This window comes from Ahaetulla prasina, chromosome 9, assembly GCF_028640845.1.
Source record: "Ahaetulla prasina isolate Xishuangbanna chromosome 9, ASM2864084v1, whole genome shotgun sequence".
Taxonomy (NCBI): Eukaryota; Metazoa; Chordata; class Lepidosauria; order Squamata; family Colubridae; genus Ahaetulla; species Ahaetulla prasina.
The window spans coordinates 1306758-1327632 of record NC_080547.1 but is presented as its reverse complement, the minus strand read 5'-3'; the positions used below and the strand labels follow the sequence as shown (position 1 = coordinate 1327632).

General features: G+C 44.4%; 1 protein-coding gene across 1 annotated transcript in view; it reads right to left on the bottom strand.

Moving 5' to 3' along the window:
- Window positions 1-19866, bottom strand: part of GFPT1 (glutamine--fructose-6-phosphate transaminase 1) — a 43854-nt gene extending 23988 nt beyond the window's left edge. Inside the window, exons 1-8 of the mRNA XM_058194964.1 lie at window positions 19744-19866; window positions 7731-7838; window positions 6789-6896; window positions 5744-5869; window positions 4654-4712; window positions 2656-2790; window positions 2194-2255; window positions 188-267 (exon numbers count right to left, since the gene is read on the bottom strand). Coding sequence (XP_058050947.1) covers window positions 188-267; window positions 2194-2255; window positions 2656-2790; window positions 4654-4712; window positions 5744-5869; window positions 6789-6896; window positions 7731-7838; window positions 19744-19849 — 784 coding nt within the window. The 5' untranslated portion in view covers window positions 19850-19866. The remainder of the gene's footprint in view (window positions 1-187; window positions 268-2193; window positions 2256-2655; window positions 2791-4653; window positions 4713-5743; window positions 5870-6788; window positions 6897-7730; window positions 7839-19743) is intronic.
- Window positions 19867-20875: the final 1009 nt, after the last annotated feature.

The window sequence follows — 20875 nt, the reverse complement described above, 5'->3', positions numbered from 1 at the left end:
GTCTATCCCTCTGTTTATGCAAGTTTACTTCCCAAGTTTAAAAAGGGAAATCAATTTTGCCCTGACTTCTACCATCCCCTAATGTCCCACTACGCTAGTTGCAAAGTTATTTCATGCAGCGTTCAGATGGGCTGCTCCAGAGGCATAACAACAAGAAAAAGCAGAGCATTAGCTTGGGGCAATTTACCTGTCCGGTACAAGATTGGAATATGATCAGTGGAAAGCTTGTGCTCACTCCGAACGCCAATGAGCAGAGGGCTTCCCCTTCTGGAATAGAATAGAAGAGAAGAGAATTCTTTATTGGCCAAGTGTGATTGGACATACAGGGAATTTGTCTTGGGTGTATATGCTCTCAGTGTACACGAGGAGGATAAAATACATTCATCAAGAATAAAAAGATACAACACTTAGTGATAGTCAAGGTTACTAATAAGCTATCCGATCATAATAGGAAACATATAAAAACAATATAATTGAAAGATACAAGGAACATGGTTATAGTAATAAGTGGGAAGAGATAGATACTAGTAAAAAAGAGAAGAAGAATAGTAATACAGTCTTAGTAAATTATTTGACAGTGTTGTGGGAATTGGTTGTTAAGCAGAGTGATGGCACTCGGGGAAAAAACTGTCCTTGTGTCTTGTGTCCTCTGTGGCTCAGGCTGCTAATGCAATCTGTTATTAACAACAGCTGCTTGCAATTACTGCAGGTTCAAGTCCCACCAGGCCCAAGGTTGACTCAGCCTTCCATCCTTTATAAGGTAGGTAAAATGAGGACCCAGATTGTTGGGGGCAATAAGTTGACTTTGTATATAAATATACAAATAGAATGAAGACTATTGCTAACATAGTGTAAGCCGCCCTGAGTCTTCGGAGAAGGGCGGGATATAAATGCAGATAGATAGATAGATAGATAGATAGATAGATAGATAGATAGATAGATAGATAGATAGATAGATAGATAGATAGATAGATAGATAGATAGATAGATAAATAAATAAATAAATAAATAAATAAATAAATAGTTGTTCTGGTGTGCAGTGCTCTATAGCGTCATTTTGAGGGTAGGAGTTGAAACAGTTTATGTCCAGGATGCGAGGGGTCTGTAAATATTTTCACGGCCCTCTTTTTGACTCGTGCAGTATACAGGTCCTCAACGGAAGGCAGGTTGGTAGCAATTATTTTTTCTGCAGTTCTAATGATCCTCTGAAGTCTGTGTCTGTCTTGTTGGGTTGCAGAACCAAACCAGACAGTTCTAGAGGTGCAGATGACAGACTCAATAATTCCTCTGTAGAACTGGATCAGCAGCTCTTTGGGCAGTTTGAGCTTTCTGAGTTGGCACAGAAAGAACATTCTTTGTTGTGCTTTTTTGGTGATGGTTTTAGTGTTAGGTGTCCATTTTAGATCTAGAGATATGGTAGAACCTAGAAACTTGAAGGTCTCTACTGTTGATCCTGTGTTGTCTAGTATAGTAAAGCAAAACAAGAGGTTGAGATGAGCAGCCAAGACTCTTCGTGGGCGGCGGCGGCAGCAGCCATTGGGAAGACTTACTCATATTTTACTCCCGAGCAACTACTTAGCCCTGGTTATAGCATTACATATTCAAATACACAACTTGAAATGGCTATTAACTCTGTGCCAACCTTCAAGAATGGAGAAAGTAATATACATATATCTTCCTTTCAAATTTCTTTTTTACTTTATAATTACATCTCTTCTATCTGAATTGAAAATGGAAACAAGAAGGGAGTAGAAAGGGGGAGAGGAGTAGAGAGAGGCAAGGAGGGGAGTAGGGAGGCAAGGAAAGAGGAGGAAAGAAGGAAGGGAAAAGGAGAGGAAGAAGGAAGGGGAAAGAAGAGGAGGAGGGAGGAGGACAAAGAGAGGAGGGGGAAAGAGGAGAGGAAGGAGAAAAAGGAAGGAGAGGAGGAATGAGGAAAATAGAAAGAGAGAGAAGAAGGGAGAGAAGGGAAGAGGAAAAGAAAAGGTTGTATTAAAACAAAAGTAAGGAAACGGTAAAAGAGCAGGCCAGGACAACTAACAAATGGAAATTAAAAGATAAGACGAATGAATAATGATTAACGACGGATAAGAGACGGTACATTTAAATATGTTGATGAAAAATAAAAATAAAAAACTTTTTCAAAACAAGAAAAAAAAGATGGGAGAAAGGAATGACAGACAGACTGGCACTCACCTTGTGCCAACTGCTTGGCCAGGATAATGGACACTTTTGAACACCAGGGCAAAGGCCCCCTCCTGCATTGGGACAGGAAAGAAAAGGAGACCTTGAATGTTTTTATGCGCACGTTCATGCACACCGACTCCCCCAATTCCATTGCACTGAACGTGTAACAGGCGCGATCAAACCCCTTTCTGATTTAAAAAAAAAGTCATTGGAAGAAAAAAAATAGTAGAAACTTAGATTTGCTTCTTTCTAAACAAACACAGATAAGCACAGAGGTACGTTACACTCTTTTATAAAAAATGTAACGTGTATTGCAGGGGTGAAATGCTACCTGTTCGGGACGATTCGTCCGAACCGGTAGTAAAAAAATGCTTTAAAAGCCTGACCCTCTATTGTTAAGCAATATCAATGATTTAGCAAAAGATATGAGACCCAGACTGTCCGGTGATTTATGAAAAACTAGAGATGTACCAGCTGTTGGATGACTCTCTCCACCAAGGTGGTGAAGCTTATATCGTCGCTTTCGCAGTTATCATACATGTACTTGACAAGCTTTGCAATGGTTTCTGTATCGGTTTCCGATTCAAATTCATAGCCTTTGCTCTCCTGAAAAAAGACACGAAAAAGGAGGGGGGGAAATATGATATTTTTGCACCTGAATCAGGGAAGAGAAGCGACGAGCGTGAAAGAGCGTGACAGATGTGGCTCAGTCAAGAGAAAATCGATTGCAAAAATATATTACTGAAGTGACCAAGTGCTAAAGATCTTGCACACTAAATTCTAATTTCTTCTAAGATGGCCCAGCTCCAATCAGGGACATTCAAAAGAAATTGCCTGGAGGAAACAGGAAAATTTACCAAGGTATCATGTCAATCTGGACATAGCCAGAGAATGCAAGTATTGCAGGCTAATTCTGCCAACTGCTAGCAGTTCAATCCTGACCGGCTCAAGGTTGATTCAGCCTTCCATCCTTCTGAGGTGAGGAAAATGAGGACCCAGACTTTTGGGGGCAAGAGGATGACTCTGTAAATCACTTAGAGAGGGCTATAAAGCAAGTGCTATTGCTATTTTCTTTCTTTCTTTCCTTCCTTCCTTCCCTCCCTCCCTCCCTCCTTCCCTCCCAGTGGTTAGAATGCAAGTATTGCAGGCTAATTCTGTCAACTGCTAGCAGTTCAATCCTGACCGGCTCAAAGTTGATTCAGCCTTCCGTCCTTCTGAGGTCGGTCAAATGTGGACCCAGATGGTTGGGGGCAATATGCTAACCTTCTCAGGGGCAACAGGCTATTGGCATATCTTGGTGGGCTTCCAAAGAGCCCCCGAGATGTAACTCTTCAGGAAAGCATTTGGAGACAACGAAGACCGATATCCCCCCAACTGGACTGGAGATTACAGGACGGTGTTGTTGGATACGACGATTCTACCGGTAGACTTACAACCGTTCACTAAGTGGCTGTTTGAAGTTACAACGGCACTGAAAAATGTGACTTATGATGACCATTTTTTCACACTTATGGCCACTGTAGCATCCCCGTGGTCACGGGGTCAAAATTCAGACCCTTGGCAACTGACTCATATTTATAAGCAGCAGCGTCCCAAGGTTGGGTGATTCCCCACCACCACCCCTTGAGTACAGAAATCCTGGCTCAGTTGCGGCCAGCCGTAGGTCAAGGACTACCTGTGATTTAATGTTTTAGTGCAGGGGTCTCCAACCTTGGCAACTTTAAGACTTGTGGACTTCAACTCCCAGCTTTGCTGGCTGAGGAATTCTGGGAGTTGAAGTCCACAAGTCTTAAAGTTGTCAAGGTTGGAGACCCCTGTTTTATTGGCTTCATATAAGCTACTCGAGAGTCATTTTGAACCAAGGATCATAGAGGTCAATAAATCAGCCGGTCTCGGTTGAAAGAATAACCGAGTTGTTCTCAGTTTCAGCTCAGCTGGACCGCAAGGCACCCAAAATTCTGAGCCACAATGTGGATTGTTCCATGGACAGAACAAAACATACTTTTCATTTTGTGCCACGCCCCAAGGACCAACCAGACTGTGGGCAAAAGGACACCCTGTCCAACTCTGAAGGAGCTTGGCGTCACGTGGGACAAGCCACTAAGGAACAGAGGGCTATTTCCTGCCTGACCACCCCAAGCAGATCCTGTTTGGGTTTTTTTGAAAAAGTTTTTTTAATTTTTTTTAAAACAAACAAACATAAAAACATCTTCAATCCAATTACAATGTCGGTGGGGTGGTTGAAATTTCTTTAAATCATCTAATCATACATGACATCCATCTGATATCTGTCCAAGTATCTTAATCAGTTAATCTTTTAATTAACCAATGCATATAACATTTCATCCTCTCGTTTTATATAAATTCCCAAATTAAGATTTTATCTAATAACATCATCCATTCCATCATCTTAAGCGGATCCTGTTTTGAACGTCTCCCACAAAATACAATCCAGGGAGTTGAACTTACCAAGAACTTTTTCAGGTCTTTGTAATTTGTGATTATTCCATTGTGGATAACAATAAATTCTGAAAGGAAAAAGAAACATTCACATTCAAGGCTGCGATCAGAAACCACGCCATAAAAGAAGGCCCGTGGAAAAGAAAAGGAGGACGTCTCGTTCAAAAAAATCGTCTTTATGCGGGAAGGCCCTCCTCAAGGGGTGGTGGAGCACAACATGGGTTAGATAAGAGGGTGGTGGGACTGAGCCCTCTCCCCAAGTTCCATGGAAGCTTATCTAACACGCAATCTGTCTGAGAAGATTCCTGCATTCTAGGCAGAAAGCAATAAAGTAAACTCAGCTTGAACGCTACACTTGTGGATCTGGTTGCTTGTGCCTTACACCTGGTGAAACGGTCACTTTTGAAGCCCTGTCAATCAATCTATCAAAATAGAGCTGGAAGGGACTTCGGAGGTCTTCTAGTCTAAGCCCCCACCCCCCCGCTCAAGCAGGAGATCCTATACCATCTCAGACAAATGGTTGTCCAATCTCTTCTTAAAAACCTCCAGTGATGGAGCGCCCACAACTTCTGGAGGCAAGCAGTTCCACTGGTTAATTGCCCTTATTGTTAGGAAGTTTCTCCTTAATTCCAGGTTGCTTCTCTCCTTGATTAGTTTCCACCCATTGCTTCTTGTCCTGCCCTCTGGTACCTTGGAGAATTGGACCCCATCTCCTTTGTGGCAGCCCCTCAATTATTGGAATACTACTATCATGTCAGCTGTAAGCACCATATCCTGGATGGTAGACTTAAGTCTCGCCTAGGAAGAGCTTAAATATGATCTAGATCCAGTTTCCCATCAGGGACCTGGCCACTGCTTCTCTTGGCTGCGTTGACTGACTCTTTCGTCCATCGGAAGATTCCAGAGAAGCTCAGAGGCTCTGCTTCCTGGCCCTTATTCGGGAAGGAAAAGCAGAACATCCCAAAACAGCTGGACTAAATTCCTGCAGGTTCTGAAGAGCCAATCACATCCTTTGCTACTGCAAAATCCTACACACACACACCCCACTCACAAATCCTCCCCCAAAGAAAGCCACTTTGTGAGACCAATTCCGGCCTACCGTTGTTTTTGTCTGATCTCTGCGGGTGGCTGTTGACCGGATTAGGCTCGCCATGGGTGGCCCAGCGTGTGTGAGCGATTCCAAGGTGCACATCGAACTCAATGTCCAGGTCTATATCCTGCTGCTCTAGGGAGAGGGAAAAAGATAAAGATAGATAGATAGATAGATAGATAGATAGATAGATAGATAGATAGATAGATAGATAGATAGATAGATAGATAGATAGATAGATAGATATTTGTTGGTTTTTTTTTAATAACATTGTTAAATGAATGATCATAAGTCAAGGACTACTTATACAACATACTTCTTGGGTAGGATATAATATTATAAAATGCTACTGGCTGATTTTCTACCTTGTGTCCCCCCAAAATAAGACATCCCCCTGATAATAAGCCCAATCGGGCTTTTGAGCGCATGGCAATAAGGCCAAGCGCTTATTTCAGGGTTCAAGAAAAAATATAAGACAGGGTCTTATTTTCGGGGAAACACGGTAGTCAAAATCTACTTATCTCTGCTGAAATTTAGGCTAAAAATACTTAAGTTAGTAAGGTTCAGATTATCAAAAAGAGAAAATAGTAAATAATGCACCAGTACTATGAGTTATACAACTAAGAATTCTAAGAAGCCGAATTTTGAAGGCAGCACAATTCCACCTTTAGGCTTGTGGTCCAAGAATGGTCATTCAAGCATCTCCCACCATCCTCTCCCATCACCCAAATTGTGGGAGACACACAAGCTGGGACCTTGCACTCTGTCTTCTCACCATGGGCCTCAAATCTTGGCTCCCCCAGAGGGAAAACAAACCCTGACTCAAGAGAAGCAAAGTTAACATTACTTGCAGTCGGTATGGTTTCAACTGTTTTTCATTTGACTTTATGTTTTAGGATATATGCCGCCCAGAGTGTTGGGAGGAGCGGCTGCAGAAATCAAATCAAATCCATCAACCCAATTAAATGCAGATTCCTATTATCCCTTTGCCCACCAGCTGCGTTTTTTTCCATGCAGCCCCCCCCCAACGGAAAAGGAGGGAAATGAGGCTTACTGTTGACTTCTTCATCCAAAGCCTTCACTTTCCCTTTCTTCTTAATGAGCGTGATCTTGCCAGCGTTGGCCTCCCAGTCTTTGTCATTCCCGCCATCGATTCCAACCCCTACGACATGGGAGGGAAGACGAGGGATAGGATAGAAAAGAAAAGAAAAGAATAAAATAAAGTGGAATGGAATGGAATAGAACAGAATAGAATAGAATTTTTTTATTGGCCAAGTGTGATTGGACACACAAGGAATTTGTCTTGGTGCATATGCTCTCAGTGTGCATAAAAGAAAAAAATATGTTCATCAAGGTACAACACTTACAACACTTAATGATAGTAATAGGGAACAAATAAGCAATTAGGAAACAATATCAATATAAATTGTAAGGATACAAGCAACAAAGTTACAGTCATACAGTCATAAGTGGGAGGAGATGGGTGGTGGGAACGATGAGGAGATTAATAGTAGTGCAGACTTAGTAAATAGTTTGACAGTGTTGAGGGAATTATTTGTTTAGCAGAGTGATGACCTTCGGGAAAAAACTGTTCTTGTGTCTAATTGTTCTGGTGTGCAGTGCTTCATTTGGTTTCTAGCTTCATTTTGAGGGTGGGAGTTGAAACAGTTTATGTCCAGGATGAGAGGGGTCTGTAAATATTTTCACAGCCCTCTTTTTGACTCGGGTGCAGTATACAGGAAGAAAAAACCCACAACTTCCCTGGCAGAATTAGTGGTTCCCAGGCACATAGAAGGCTAAGGAAGGGTACTCTCTCTCTCTCTTTCTCTCTCTCTCTCTCACTCACTCACATACACACACATTTTCTAACACTCTCTTTCTAACTCTCCCCCCCCCCTTTCACACACACACACAGGTTCAGATGCAGATGAAGTTCAGTAGCATGACCAGACAAAGAAGTTCGGGAGCCAAGTCATGCATCGCACGGACAGCTTACCTGCGGAGTCATATCCTCGATATTCCAGTCTCTGTAGCCCCTTGATTAGGGTCTCCAAGATCTCCCGTCTGGTCCGGGGAACGTGGTAATTCAGGTAAGCAAAAATACCTAAAAGATTATTTTAAATGGAAACGGCAACAACATTAAAGTCATTCCTTGCAGGTCTAACGTATTCATAGTTAAGTCTAATTGGGAGTATATTTAAGCCTTATTAGTAGCACATCTAAGCCAAGGATCTCCAAACCTGGCAACTTTAAGACTTGTCTCCTGCCTCCCTACCAGCCTGGAGGAATTCCCTGCTTAAACATCCTGTATCCTTCCCTTCATTGCAAATTCGGCTCCTAAAGGTACTAATACCCCTCTGTAAAGCCTTAATAAGACCAGAGCTAGAATCCTGCATCCAGTTTTGGTCATCACACTATCAAAAAGATGTTGAGACTCTAGAAAGAGTGCAGAGAAGAGCAATCAGGATGATGAGGGGACTGGAGGCTAAAACATACGAAGAACGATTGCAGGAACTGAGCCTGGCTAGTCTAGTGAAAAGAAGGACCAGGGAGACAGGATAGCATCTTCCAATATTTGAGGGGCTGCCACAGAGTGGAGGAAGGGGGTCAAGCTATTTCCCAAAGCCCCTGAAGGCCAGACAAGGAATAATGGATGGAAACTGATCAAGGAGAGATTCAACCTGGAGATAAGGAGAAATTTTCTGACAGTGAGAACAATCAACCCATGGAACAGAAGTTGCATTTAGAAGTTGTGGCAGCTTCACACTTGATACTTTCAAGAAGTGATTAGACTGCCATTTGTCAGAAATGGTGTATGGTCCCCTGCTTGGGCGTGTGTGTGGACTAGATGACCTACAAGGTCCCTTCCAAATAACTCTATATCTATCTATCTATCTATCTATCTATCTATCTATCTATCTATCTATCTATCTATCTTTCTATTCTATTCTATTCTATTCTATTCTATTCTATTCTATTCTATTCTATTCTATTCTACCTATCTAATCTAATCTATCTATTTATCTATCTAATCCAGGGGTCTCCAACCTTAGCAACTTTAAGACTTGGACTTCAACTCCCAGAATTCCTCAGCCAGCAAAGCCTGATCTAATCTATCTAATCTAATCTATCTATTTTATCTATCTTATCTATCTAGCTATCCATCCATCCATCCATCCATCCATCTTTGCCCTGCTTCAGCGTCAAAGCCTTCCCAACAGCAGATAGGAAAAAGATAAGACATATACCAGCCCATCCTCCACCAGCTTTACAGTTTGGATTACAGCAGGACGTACATTGTATTAATAAACAAAATCAATGCTTTCGTTTAACCTTGACACCTGCCGTATTCTATTCATCACGGCACACCTTTCGGCACAAAGGTTAAGTATTTATCACCCATTTTTAACACACCTTTATCCAAAGATTTCAGAGGGGTGTGTGTGTGTGTAGGTATGTGCAGTCATCAAAACAAGCTGTCATAAAATACAATCATTCAGACAAACAAATAAAAATTCTATGGACCGGTAGCTCTTTATTTATTTGTTTGTTTGTTTATTGTTTGACTTATCCATTGAATTGATGGATCTCGTAACCACTCATCTTGTAGCGAATGACTCAGGCTGCCTTCTAGCATTAAAACATTAAAATCCTAACAAATGAACAAAATTAGAAATCTGTTAGAAGCTTGGCTGAATAAATGAATCCAAGCTATGTGCCAAAATAAGGCAAAGTAAACTTTGGGGGGTGGGGGGTGAAGGAAAGAACAATGCGGTCTGGGATGGGGGGGGTGTCAAAAAAAGTCAAGATACGTTTCCGTAGCTGCCATCTTGATTTGTCTAATGAATGCCCCTGCGGGGAACCTTCCATTCTTGGGGTGTCACAGCCACAGTTACATTCCTATGAATCTCCTGCTAGGAGCCGTGGTGGCCCAGTGGTTAAAATGCAGTATTGCAGGCTGACTCTGCCCACTGCCGAGAGTTCAATCCTAATTCATTTGTTCAACGAATCATTGAACAAATCAGTCCAGAGTTCTCATGCGAGATACAGATAGTCCTTGACTCACAACCGTTCTTTTAGTGACCGTTTGGAGTTACAAGAGCACTGGGGGTGGGGGGGAAAGGGACATATGAAAAGGCGACTCTGGAATCTCTTCCATCTTTGGTAATACATGAAAGATGGCAGATTATGACTGATCTCAAATAGAAGGGTAAAATAATGGCAACAGCCACACAGGCTGCCCGGGTGACAGAATATACCTCCTTCCCAGAATAATAAATGCTACTGAGGCAACTACTAGAATCAAATTGCTACTCACCAATCTGTGATATATTACCCAATTACAAAGCCGCAAAGGTCGTTTATGTGACTTTCCCATCGCCCTTCTTTCTGCTACTTCCTCCTGTTTTCAGTACAGATTGTCCCAGTTATCCTCAGAGGAGGTTTATATCCTAAATTTATCTATTTGCAGTATTAAGATATATAAATTCAGTTTGCTTTGGCTTTTGACTGCAAATATTTTACAAATCACCAAAGCAGCTGATGTCTCAAGGCTTTGGACACAACTGACAGCTCTGCATTTCCTAGCAATCCAAAGTGTAAACTATAAATGGTATAAAGAAAATGTAAGATCAGCAAAACAGCGAGCAATGCCAGCTCCTCGCCGGGTCACCTTAACTACTGCAAGGCAGCCCACTGTGCCCAAAAGGTGCAGGTGCTGCCCATGGCACCAGGTGGAGGTGCAAAGTACAGGACGACCAGGAGACCCGAAGAAGAAGAACAACTGCACAGCTTGTTCACTCTTTTTTGCACACCTTGTGAGCTGCGGGCTTAAGCCTTTGCAAACGACCTCCAGACAAAGACCTGCCTCTCTGAAGGACACACACACACAATCACATACACACACCGTCCCCCAACCTGCTCGGACATTCAGATCTGCAGGGAAGACTCCCCGTGGAAATCTTTAGTACGAAAATATAATGATCAGTTTATCAATGTTAATAAATGCATTTCTAGATTTCTTTTTTAAAAAAAAAAAAAAGATGTGTAGGGAAGTCTTGTTGAAAATGTCTTATGATGGAGCCCAAAGGAGGGGGCCTTCTTCCCAAAACGAGGAACTACCCTCCCCCTGCAATAGCATTAAACACCCCCCACCATTCTATTCTATTAGGATAGGATAGGATAGGATAGGATAGGATAGGATAGGATAGGATAGGATAGGATAGGATAGGATAGGACAGGACAGGATAGGACAGAACAGAATAGAATTTTTTATTGGCCAAGTGTGATTGGACACACAAGGAATTTGTCTTTGGTGCATAGGCTCTCAGTGTACATAAAAGAAAAGATTCATTCGACAAGATTCATAAGGTACAACACTTAATGATAGTCATATTAAAAATAAGCAATCAGGAAACTATCAATATCAATATAAATTGTAAGGATACAAGCAACAAAGTTACAGTCATACAGTCATAAGTGGGAAGAGATGGGTGATGGGAACGATGAGAAGATTAATAGTAGTGCAGATTTAGTAAATAGTCTGACAGTGTTGAGGGAATTATTTGTTTAGCAGAGTGATGGCCTTCGGGGGAAAAACTGTTCTTGTGTCTAGTTGTTCTGGTGTGCAGTGCTCTGTAGCATCGTTTTGAGGGTAGGAGTTGAAACAGTTTATGTCCAGGATGTGAGGGGTCTGTAAATATTTTCACAGCCCTCTTTTTGACTCATGCAGTATACAGGTCCTCAATGGAAGACAGGTTGGTAGCCATTGTTTTTTTCTGCAGTTCTAATTATCCTCTGAAGTCTGTGTCTGTCTTGTTTTGTGCAACTTCTCTCTCACCTTAGGAGAAGAGCCAGGTTCTGTCTCTTTCATCCTGCTTTTAACTGTTGCTTCATCTTAGAACTAATTTTTGCATCTTAATCACTGCTAAAATGATGGGCCGGTTGAAGACATCAATGACCTGAACGACACATTCAAGAAAGACTTACAGGTTCAATCCTGATGTTTTTCCTACGAGATGGGTTGCTAGGTAAATCAATTAAGCAAATTAAACAGAGACTGTGATTATTTACGAGAGATGAGAACCGCTGCACGACTAACTCTGACATCATAGCATTACTCCTCTTGATTTAATAATACTTCAGTGCAAGGCTGTGCAGCAATGCAGACTCAAAGGGGAGACAGCCTTGTAGAAATGCATTTCTCAACAGTGGCAACTTTTTAAGATTGGTGGACTTCAGCTCCCAGAATTCCCAGGGAGCAGACCTGGACTTCAATATGCTGGCTGGCTGAATTCCAGGAACTGAAGTTCATACACAGGTAGTCCTCAACTTACAAATAAGACCAAGACTTCCATCCAGACATTAAGCGAATCGTGCCCAATTTTACAGTGGTTTTCGCTGCAGTTGTTAACTGAATAAACCAATTCAACTTCCCCCATTGACTCTGCTTATCAAAAGCCCCCCCGGGGAGGTCAGAAATGGCAGTCCCAGCACGCTTCAACCGTTGGAAATACACGCCGGTTGCCAAGCACCCAAATTTTTATCCCTTGACTGCGGGGATCCTGCAGTGGTTATATGTGCAAGGCCTGGGGTTGTTAAGTCACTTTTTCCAGCGCTGTCATAATTTAGAACGGTTGTTAAACGAACAGACATAACTGGAGGATTACCTGTATTTTAAGCTTGCAATTGTCGGCAACTCTTTGAAGAAGATGCCTCATTTTCACAGGTTACACATTGCCCAGGAAGTCATTTTTATTATTATTATTATTATAGGAGGTCTTAACAAGTGTGACAAAGGCACCTGCGTTCTCCAAATGAGCTTCTCCCCTTCAAATCTAATCTTCCTGACCATCTTTCTGGGCGAAGACACCAAACAGAGCTGTATTCAGCCAGAAGAAGAGCATCCATGGTTCAAAATGTCTTTGAATATTAGCAGCTGGGGTTGGTAGTTACGTTGTTGGTTTGAGCTCCGAGCTCAAACCAACATAAATAGCATCTGCAATAGCAAATGGGTTTACAAAAAAAGGGGTTTTCTGCCAATCCAATTCAGGGCACTGACACCAATACTTTCAGCCACAAATCACCAACTTTTGAGGAGCTGATTTCTCAGTCTCGCACCCTGCACTGAAAGCCAAAGGAACCTTATAGCCCTCTCCATACAAGGCCAGGAAGGAGGCGAGTGTCCCCTGTGCCTCCCTGGCTGTGGAGGATGGGTCCAGCCGGGCACCGGCTTCCAACCCTGGCCGGCAGCCGCTTTTCCACTAAGTTGGTTTCGATGCCAACTAACTCCCTGTTGGTGGTGACTGTCCACCTTTATGCCAAAGGAGGAGGAAATGTCAAATGGACAACAGAGCCCTGGACTGTCCATGGGAAGAAAGGAAAGAAAGACTGCCCCGAATGAAGCTCGCCTCACCTAGGAGGACTGAGCCACCCTTGGCAGGTTTTTTTGGGGGGGGGAGGGTGGAAAAAGAGAGAGAGAGGCAGGGCCAAAGCTGTAGACTAAACAGGAAGTTAAAACAGAATCCTGAATGAAAGGGATATTTCATGGGCACATCCGTGTACTGAACAGGATTTGAGCCAACTCACCTTTTCATAGAAAGCAAACATTGAACACCATTGAACTCCCACTCCTTGCTGGAATGCAGTTATGGGGCAGGAAGGAGCCCCTGCATTCACTGCCCCCCCCTCTCCACCCAGGAGCGTTTATATGGAAGGCTGGTCTAAAACAATGCATCAGCAAGGAACCAGAGTGAAAGAAACTTGTACTTATTAAATAGGCTAAGAAATTTAAATAAATACTATTAATATTTATCAGAACAGCTATTAGGATAGGCAGCATGGATCATAGAAACCTAGGGCTGGAAGGGACCTTGGAGGTCCTCTAGTCCAGGGGTCTCCAACCTTGGCAACTTTTAAGACTTGTGGATTAGGGTTAGGGTAGCTAAGGAATTCTGGAAGTTGAAGTCCACAAGTCTTAAAGTTGCCAAGGTTGGAGACCCCGTTCTAGTCCAACCCACCCACCCCACCGCCGTCCAAGGCAGGATACCTTATTCCATCCTTATTTTTTGCCACCTTATTTTTTGCTAAGATGAAAAATCATTATTCCTTTAGATCCGACATCTTCTCTTAATCAATTATAACCATTGCAGGACAGAATTTAGGAGAAATTATTTCTCTCTTATTTCACCCCAGTGAGTGTTGAATAACCAGCAAAAAAACCATTCCACCTTTAATATTCTAGGAAAAACAGCAATGTTGCTTTGACTAGCAACATGAAGTGACCTTTTCTGATTTATTCCCTCTTCTCAATAATTTAAACCAGCTAAGATGATAATCTCATAAAGTGACTGTCAGCATTGGAAAATGCTTCCCAGAGCATATTCAGTGACAATATCATTATTAGAAGTCCTAATGCAGCAGTCAGCTGGGCTTTCTGTTTAGAGGAGACAAAGCCCACAACCCAGTCCTATTTTGACAGTAGCAGCAGGACTTAAAATGTATTTATTTATCTAAAACATTTATTCAGCTACCCATCTTATATTGACCTTTTTCACCAAATTCAGCAAAATACATCATGCTGTCCCAAGAGAAGCAAAATAATAGCAATAAAAATAAATCTACATGGGTTGTTTTTGGTTGTTGTTGTTTTTTTGATACCTCGCCACCATTCTATTTTCGGTCTAGCCCAGTGATTCCCAAACTGTGAGCCGCGGCTCCCCAGGGAGCCGCGCTATCGTCATGGGGGCGCCGCGGAATATCTGCGCCCGCTGGGTCCGGCGCTGATGCGCCATTTCTGGGGCGTCTGGTGCGCATGCGCAGTTGCAGGTTGGATTTCCGGGGAGCCGCGGGCGCGTCTGGTGCGCATGCGCAGTTGCAGGTCGGATTTCCGGGGGAGCCGCGGGCGAAAAAGATTGGGAACCTCTGGTCTAGCCCAAAATATCTTAATTGCCTTAATATTATTCAAATCTATTTAAAAGGAGACAAAGTACAGGCTGCCATAGAACAAGTAAGCCCTAACAATGAATTTGAAGGCACAATGACAGTCTACTCATAGCGAATTATTTATAGCATCAACTGCCTTTTCTATTGTTAGCATTCTCATGAATTGCCCTGGGAAATCACGTTCTAATTCAACCCCCTCTCTCTCTCTCACACACACACAACCAGATTTGAAAAACACAATTAAACACAGAAGCTGGTTTTGGGTTAGCTTCCAGTCCTGCATCATGGGGGCACCGGGGCGGGGGGGAGGCGCCTGCCATCTTAGGGACTCAGCATACCTGGCTTAGTGACATGTAAAGGCAGCTGTTGGATGACAATCATGGTTTATAGCTCAGCGATGTGCGAATCTGGGCTTTTTCAACAAAGAGTTTTATACAAGTCATCCTCAACATCCAACAATTCATTTAACAAGCGTACAAGGTTACGAGGCCGAAAAGGTGACTTACAACAGGTCCTCACACTTACAACTGTAGCAGCATCCCAAGGTCACACTATCAAAGTCTAAACTTTTGGCAACCAGCATGCGTTCACAATGAGGATGTAGGATCCCTGGGATCGCTACGGCAACCAGCCAGCTTCCGAAAAGCAGCCACTCACCGAATGACCGTATGATTCACGTCACAACCTTGGCCAAAAAAAAAAAGGTTCATGAAATGAGGCATAATTCACTTAACAACTGGCTTTCTTGGCCGAGGAAATGCTGGTTGCAACTGCCGTTGTAAGTTGAGGACTACCTGCAGCGAGCAGGACGACCAAGTGTTCACATCCCCGTGGTCACATGATCAAAATTCGAATGCTTGATGGCTGGCTCATATTTATGACGGCTGCAATGTCCTGGAGCCTCACGATCGCCTTCTGTGACCACCCAACGAGGGAGCCAGATTCTCTTAATGTGACTAACAATTGATCTGCTGTGGCAAAAAAGGTCATAAAATGGGGGAAAACTCACTAAACTCTCTTGCTTAGCAAACTTGGGGATCAATTGTGGTCATAAGTTGAGGACTACTTTATATAAAGCAGTATACTTTATATACTATACTGTTCAGTCGAGGGAGAAAAGGTGAGTACCTTGAGCTACTAGGAAATCTCCGAGAGCTGCTAGGCAGGCGGAGTCTTCATCATCTTCATCATCAGAAATGGTGTAGGGTCTCCTTCTTGGGTTGGACTAGATGACCTACAAGGTCCCTTCCAACTCTGCTAAATATTGCTCTAAGGATCATCATCTGAAAGCCATTTTTTCCCCCCCTGCTTCAGGTCTTCATGCTTCAAAAGCCAACATACTAACGGAGACTTACCGAATAAGCCACGATGATTTGGGGTTTGTGTCGTCCCTTTAAGGCATCACTGACAAACAACAACGATGAGATTCACACAGCCAGTTACCCCCAAACCTGGCAAACCCTATTAGGGGCTCAGAGTCCAATTAGAGCTGTTTCCACCGTCTGTTACGGACAGAGGTGACCTACTTGGGGGGGGGGGCAGCCTTGGGGCAGGTGTGTGTAGCCGTGCCAGGAAAACTAAGGGCAGCTTTCAGGGCACATTCACACACACACACCTGCCTGGAGGGATGCTTGCTGACAAGAGGAGCACAAATGATGGGCCTGAACCAGGAAGAGGGATCACAAGAGGGTCTGCAGCAAGATTCCCCTCCTTTGGGGGGGGTGGGGGGCTTGGGCCAGGTGACAAGCCTTTTATGACTGTAACTTTCTTATATTGATATTGTTTCCCGATTGCTTATTTGTACCTTATGACTATCGTTAAGTGTTGTACCTTAGAATTCTTGATGAACGTATCTTTTCTTTTATTTATTTATTTATTTCTTTTATTTTATTTTATTTTTATACCGCCCTTCTCCCGAAGGACTCAGGGCGGTGTACAGGCAAAAATAAAACAAGACAATATACAGATTAAAATACCATTTAAAAACTTATTAAATTAGCCTGAGATGAAAAATTTCCATACTAAAAACCCCATTTAAAATTAATAAAATTTCCCCTTAAAACTAATTTTATGTACACTGAGAGACTATGCACCAAGACAAATTCCTTGCATGTCCAATCACACTTGGCCAATAAAAAAATCTATTCTGTTCTATTCTATTCTCTTCCGAGTGGCCCCCGTTTTATGGGACACCCTGCACTTCCCAGAGGGACGGATAGCCCTGAGCCCACTGGCATTTCCCAAATGAGCCAAAGTCATTTAGTTTAGTTTTCAGGCAGTTTTTAGCTTACAACCATCATTTTAAATTATTCGGATTATTTTCCAAAGCACCTGAAGGCAGGACAAGAAACAATGGTTGGAAACTAATCAGAGAGAGAAGCAACCTGGAATTAAGGAGAAACTTCCTAACAGTGAGGACAATAAACCAGTGGAACAGCTTGCCACCAGAAATCGTGGGATGCTCCATCACTGGAGGTTTTTAAGAAGAGACTGAACAGTCACTTGTCTGAAATGGTTTAGGTTCTCCTGCTAGAGCAGGGGGCTAGACTACACAACCTCCAAGGTCCCTTCCAGCTCCTATTCTATTCTATTCTATTCTACTCCTATTCCTTTCCTATTCCACTCCACATTCTATTCTATTCTATTCTATTCTATTCTATTCTATTCTATTCTATTCTATTCTATTCTATTCTATTCTATTCTACTCTACTCTACTCTACTCTACTCTACTCTACTCTACTCTACTCTACTCTACTCTACTCTACTCTACTCTACTCTACTCTACTCTACTCTACTCTACTCTACTCTATTCTACAACTGTTCACAGCCTCTGTGGCTCAGACTGCTAATGCAGTCTGTTATTAACAGCAGCTGCCTGCAATTACTGCAGGTTCTAGTCCCACCAGGCCCAAGGTTGACTCAGCCTTCCATCCTTTATAAGGTAGGTAAAATGAGAACCCAGATTGTTGGGGGCAATAAGTTGACTTTGTATATAAATATACAAATAGGATGAAGACTATTGCTTAACACTGTGTAAGCCACCCTGAGTCTTCGGAGAAGGGCGGGATATAAATGCAAATAAAAAAAAAAGTTCTAACAGGGCTGGAAAAAAATGATTTATGACCGGTTTTTCACACTTATGACCAGTGTAGCATCCCCATGGTCACATGATTGAAATTGGGCCATTTGGCACGTACTTACGACGGTTGCAGTGTCCTGGGGTCACGTGATGACCTTTTGCAACCTCCTGACCAGAAGTCGATAGGGAAGCTGAATTCACTTAGCAATCCTGCTACTAACTTAACCGCACTGGTTCGCTTAAACTGCAGCAAGGAAGATCATAAAATGGGGCAAAACTCACTTAACGTCTGACTTAGCAATGGAAATGTTGAGCTGAATTGTGGTCATAAGCTGAAGACTCTCTGCAACGGGTGTTCCATTTAGGTGTTGCCTGTCTCTGTGTGGTGTACAATTGTTGGTTTCTTCAATGTCTGTTACTTTAATGCACCAAGACAAATTCCTTGTGTGTCCAATCACACTTGGCCAATAAAAAATTCTATTCTATTCTATTCTAATGTTAAAGTGTTCCCAATGCTAATTATTTAGATATATTGTTTAAATTCTTCCCCCTGAAGGATTCTTTTATCTTGCACTTGCCCTGCCCAGAGTTTATCTCTCCCTGGGTATCGCACCTGGCTTGGGAAGACACAGTGCTCCATTAGAGGCTTTTCAGAATTCACCCCGCCTGAGCAAAAGCCACGTAAGGCCCATCCATCCTGGTTTATTAGCCTTTCCCTGGTTTAAGGTCCCATTTCTTCCACTTGTGGTATCCCACCCATGGTGCAACAACGCACGAGGGGGTGTTCATAGCACAAATTATGCCTCAAGAAAGTGTCAACATGCTAAGACAATGGCTGGCTTCCCACAACACCAACTCTCTGTGACCCAACCCCACGCAAGGGTTGTATGAACCCAGTCAAAGAGGACTTCAGAGAGCGGATGAGAAGGTTCTTTTCCCAATTCCTGTTTCCCATCCCCTCCCCATGCATACACACACCTGCAGCCCAGCTACTCACCCTGTCCTGCATGCACGCGCAGACACACACAGACACACCTGCAGCCCACCCGCTCACGACCCCTCCCACACCTGCCATGATCTCCAACAGGGAGCCCCGGGGCGCCAGTTCTAGTGTGCCAACTACAGGCAGAGGCTTTGCTAAACCTGCTTTGTGTCACTTGACTCCTCAACCTCCATCCAATAAAATCCTCCCTAAAATCAATCCAAGGTAAAAAAAATGGGGAAAAAGGGGAGGGCCCCCCCCCCTGAAGCCAGGGATCTCCCCCTGCCTCGCCTGCCTCCAGCGCTCTGTTTAAACCACAGCCAAGCGGGGGAGATGCGAAATGATAGAATATATAATGTGTAATATAGGATAGATATGATATTTAATACATGCAGGGGAAGAGAGATGCAATGCCCCCCCACCCCAGGCCACGTTCCCACGACGGGCTCATCCCAGGTTAAGGATCCCGGGCGACCTCCTGTTTTTCCCTCTCCTGCAAAGGCCCCGGACACGAGTCTCCCCTTCCCTCAGCAGGGAGAGCCAACCCGGGTCTTTTCCCAGCATTCAGACGTGCAGAGAAACCCCCGGGTGGCCCAAGGCTCCGGAAGGGCCGCCGCTCTGCTAAAGCGGGGGAACAACTGCCGCCGTCCAGGTCGGAGCAAACCCGCCAGGGCCAAAAAGGGGACCCCTAGAGATCATCGAGGGGACCCCAGAAAGGGAGGGGAGCTCTTCCGCAGGGCTAGAGCCTCAGAGACACGCGTGTCGGACGGTTCCCACGTTCCCGGACACCCTTTCCCCGGGGAATGGGGAGGAGGGGGGGAAATCGAGGTCTCCCGGGTTGGGCTCCCACGACCCTCAAGCCCTCCAGGTGACCCGAAGGAGCAGCACTCTGCACATGCCCCGGAGCCAGGGCGGGCTGGGCCCAAGGGGGCTCCCCCGCGGGGACTAACCCTCCCCGCCGACTGTCCTCGCGGAGAGCACTCTGCACATGCTCGGGAGACTCACCACACATGGCGTCCTCGCTGCTGCTGCTGCTGCTCCCGTTGCTCCTGCCAGGCGGCGGGTCTGCGGCTGCCGGGCGGCGGCGGGGCGGAGCCGGAGCGGGGCGCATGCGTAAAGCCCGCGCCGCTATTGGCTCGCGTGGCGGAGAGGCGGGCCCGCGGCCAAGTCCCGCCCACGGCTAGCTGGCCCTGGGGACGTGGCAGCCGGAGCCGCGTCTGAGGCGAAAGAGAGACGGAGCGAGCCTCCCTGGGCGGGCGCAGTCTACCTTTGGAGCGAGGGAGCCGGAGCGCGCTGCTTCTTCCTGGTCGGGGGCTTCCCCGCCTTGATGCCAGACGCCATTTTGGAAGAAGGGATGAATGACCAGGGGGAGGAGGGGGGGGGCTACCACGGGGATGGGAGACCACGGGGTAATCCTAGGGTGGGGAGGGGGGAACCGGGGAAAAGTTTTTCCGCCTCGCTCCTGCAACCCCCCGGAGTCAAGTTGGGCTCCTCGGGATGCTGAGAGGCGGGAGGGCTTTATTTTCTTTTATTATTATTATTCTCTTTTATTATTTATGGTTTCCTGATTGCTTATTTGTACCCTGTATCATTAAGTGTTGTAAGTGTTGTACCTTGGTGAAGGTATCTTTTCTTTTTATGTACACAGAGAGCAAACGCACCATGTCAAATTCCTTGTGTGTCCCATCACACTTGGCCAATGAAAAATTCTATTCTGTTCTATTCTGTTAATTTGAGGAGGGGGCATGGGGTGCAATGAAAGGGGGCTGGGCTCCCCTATCTGGGGTTTGGGCAGAAGCCCCCTGCGCCCGCTCCCCATCTCTCTCTGCCCGGCTCAGCCATGCATCACTGAACCGTGTTTTCATCAGACATCCCTGGGTTGCAATAAACCATGGTTTAAGAATGATGGCTTCTTGTTCCGAGGCTGAATTTGGGTGGGGGGTGTGCAGTGGCTGCCTTTGTGCGGTGCCCCCCTGGCCCTCTGGGTTGGCTTGAGCCGGTTGCATGAGATTGCACCATCGCACCTGCAATGGACTTTGAATGCAGATCGATCAGCATATATCAAAATGAAACTCGGTTGCATACAGCTCTCACCTCCAATATACGCTACTTAAACAGGACTAACTTAATTAAAAAT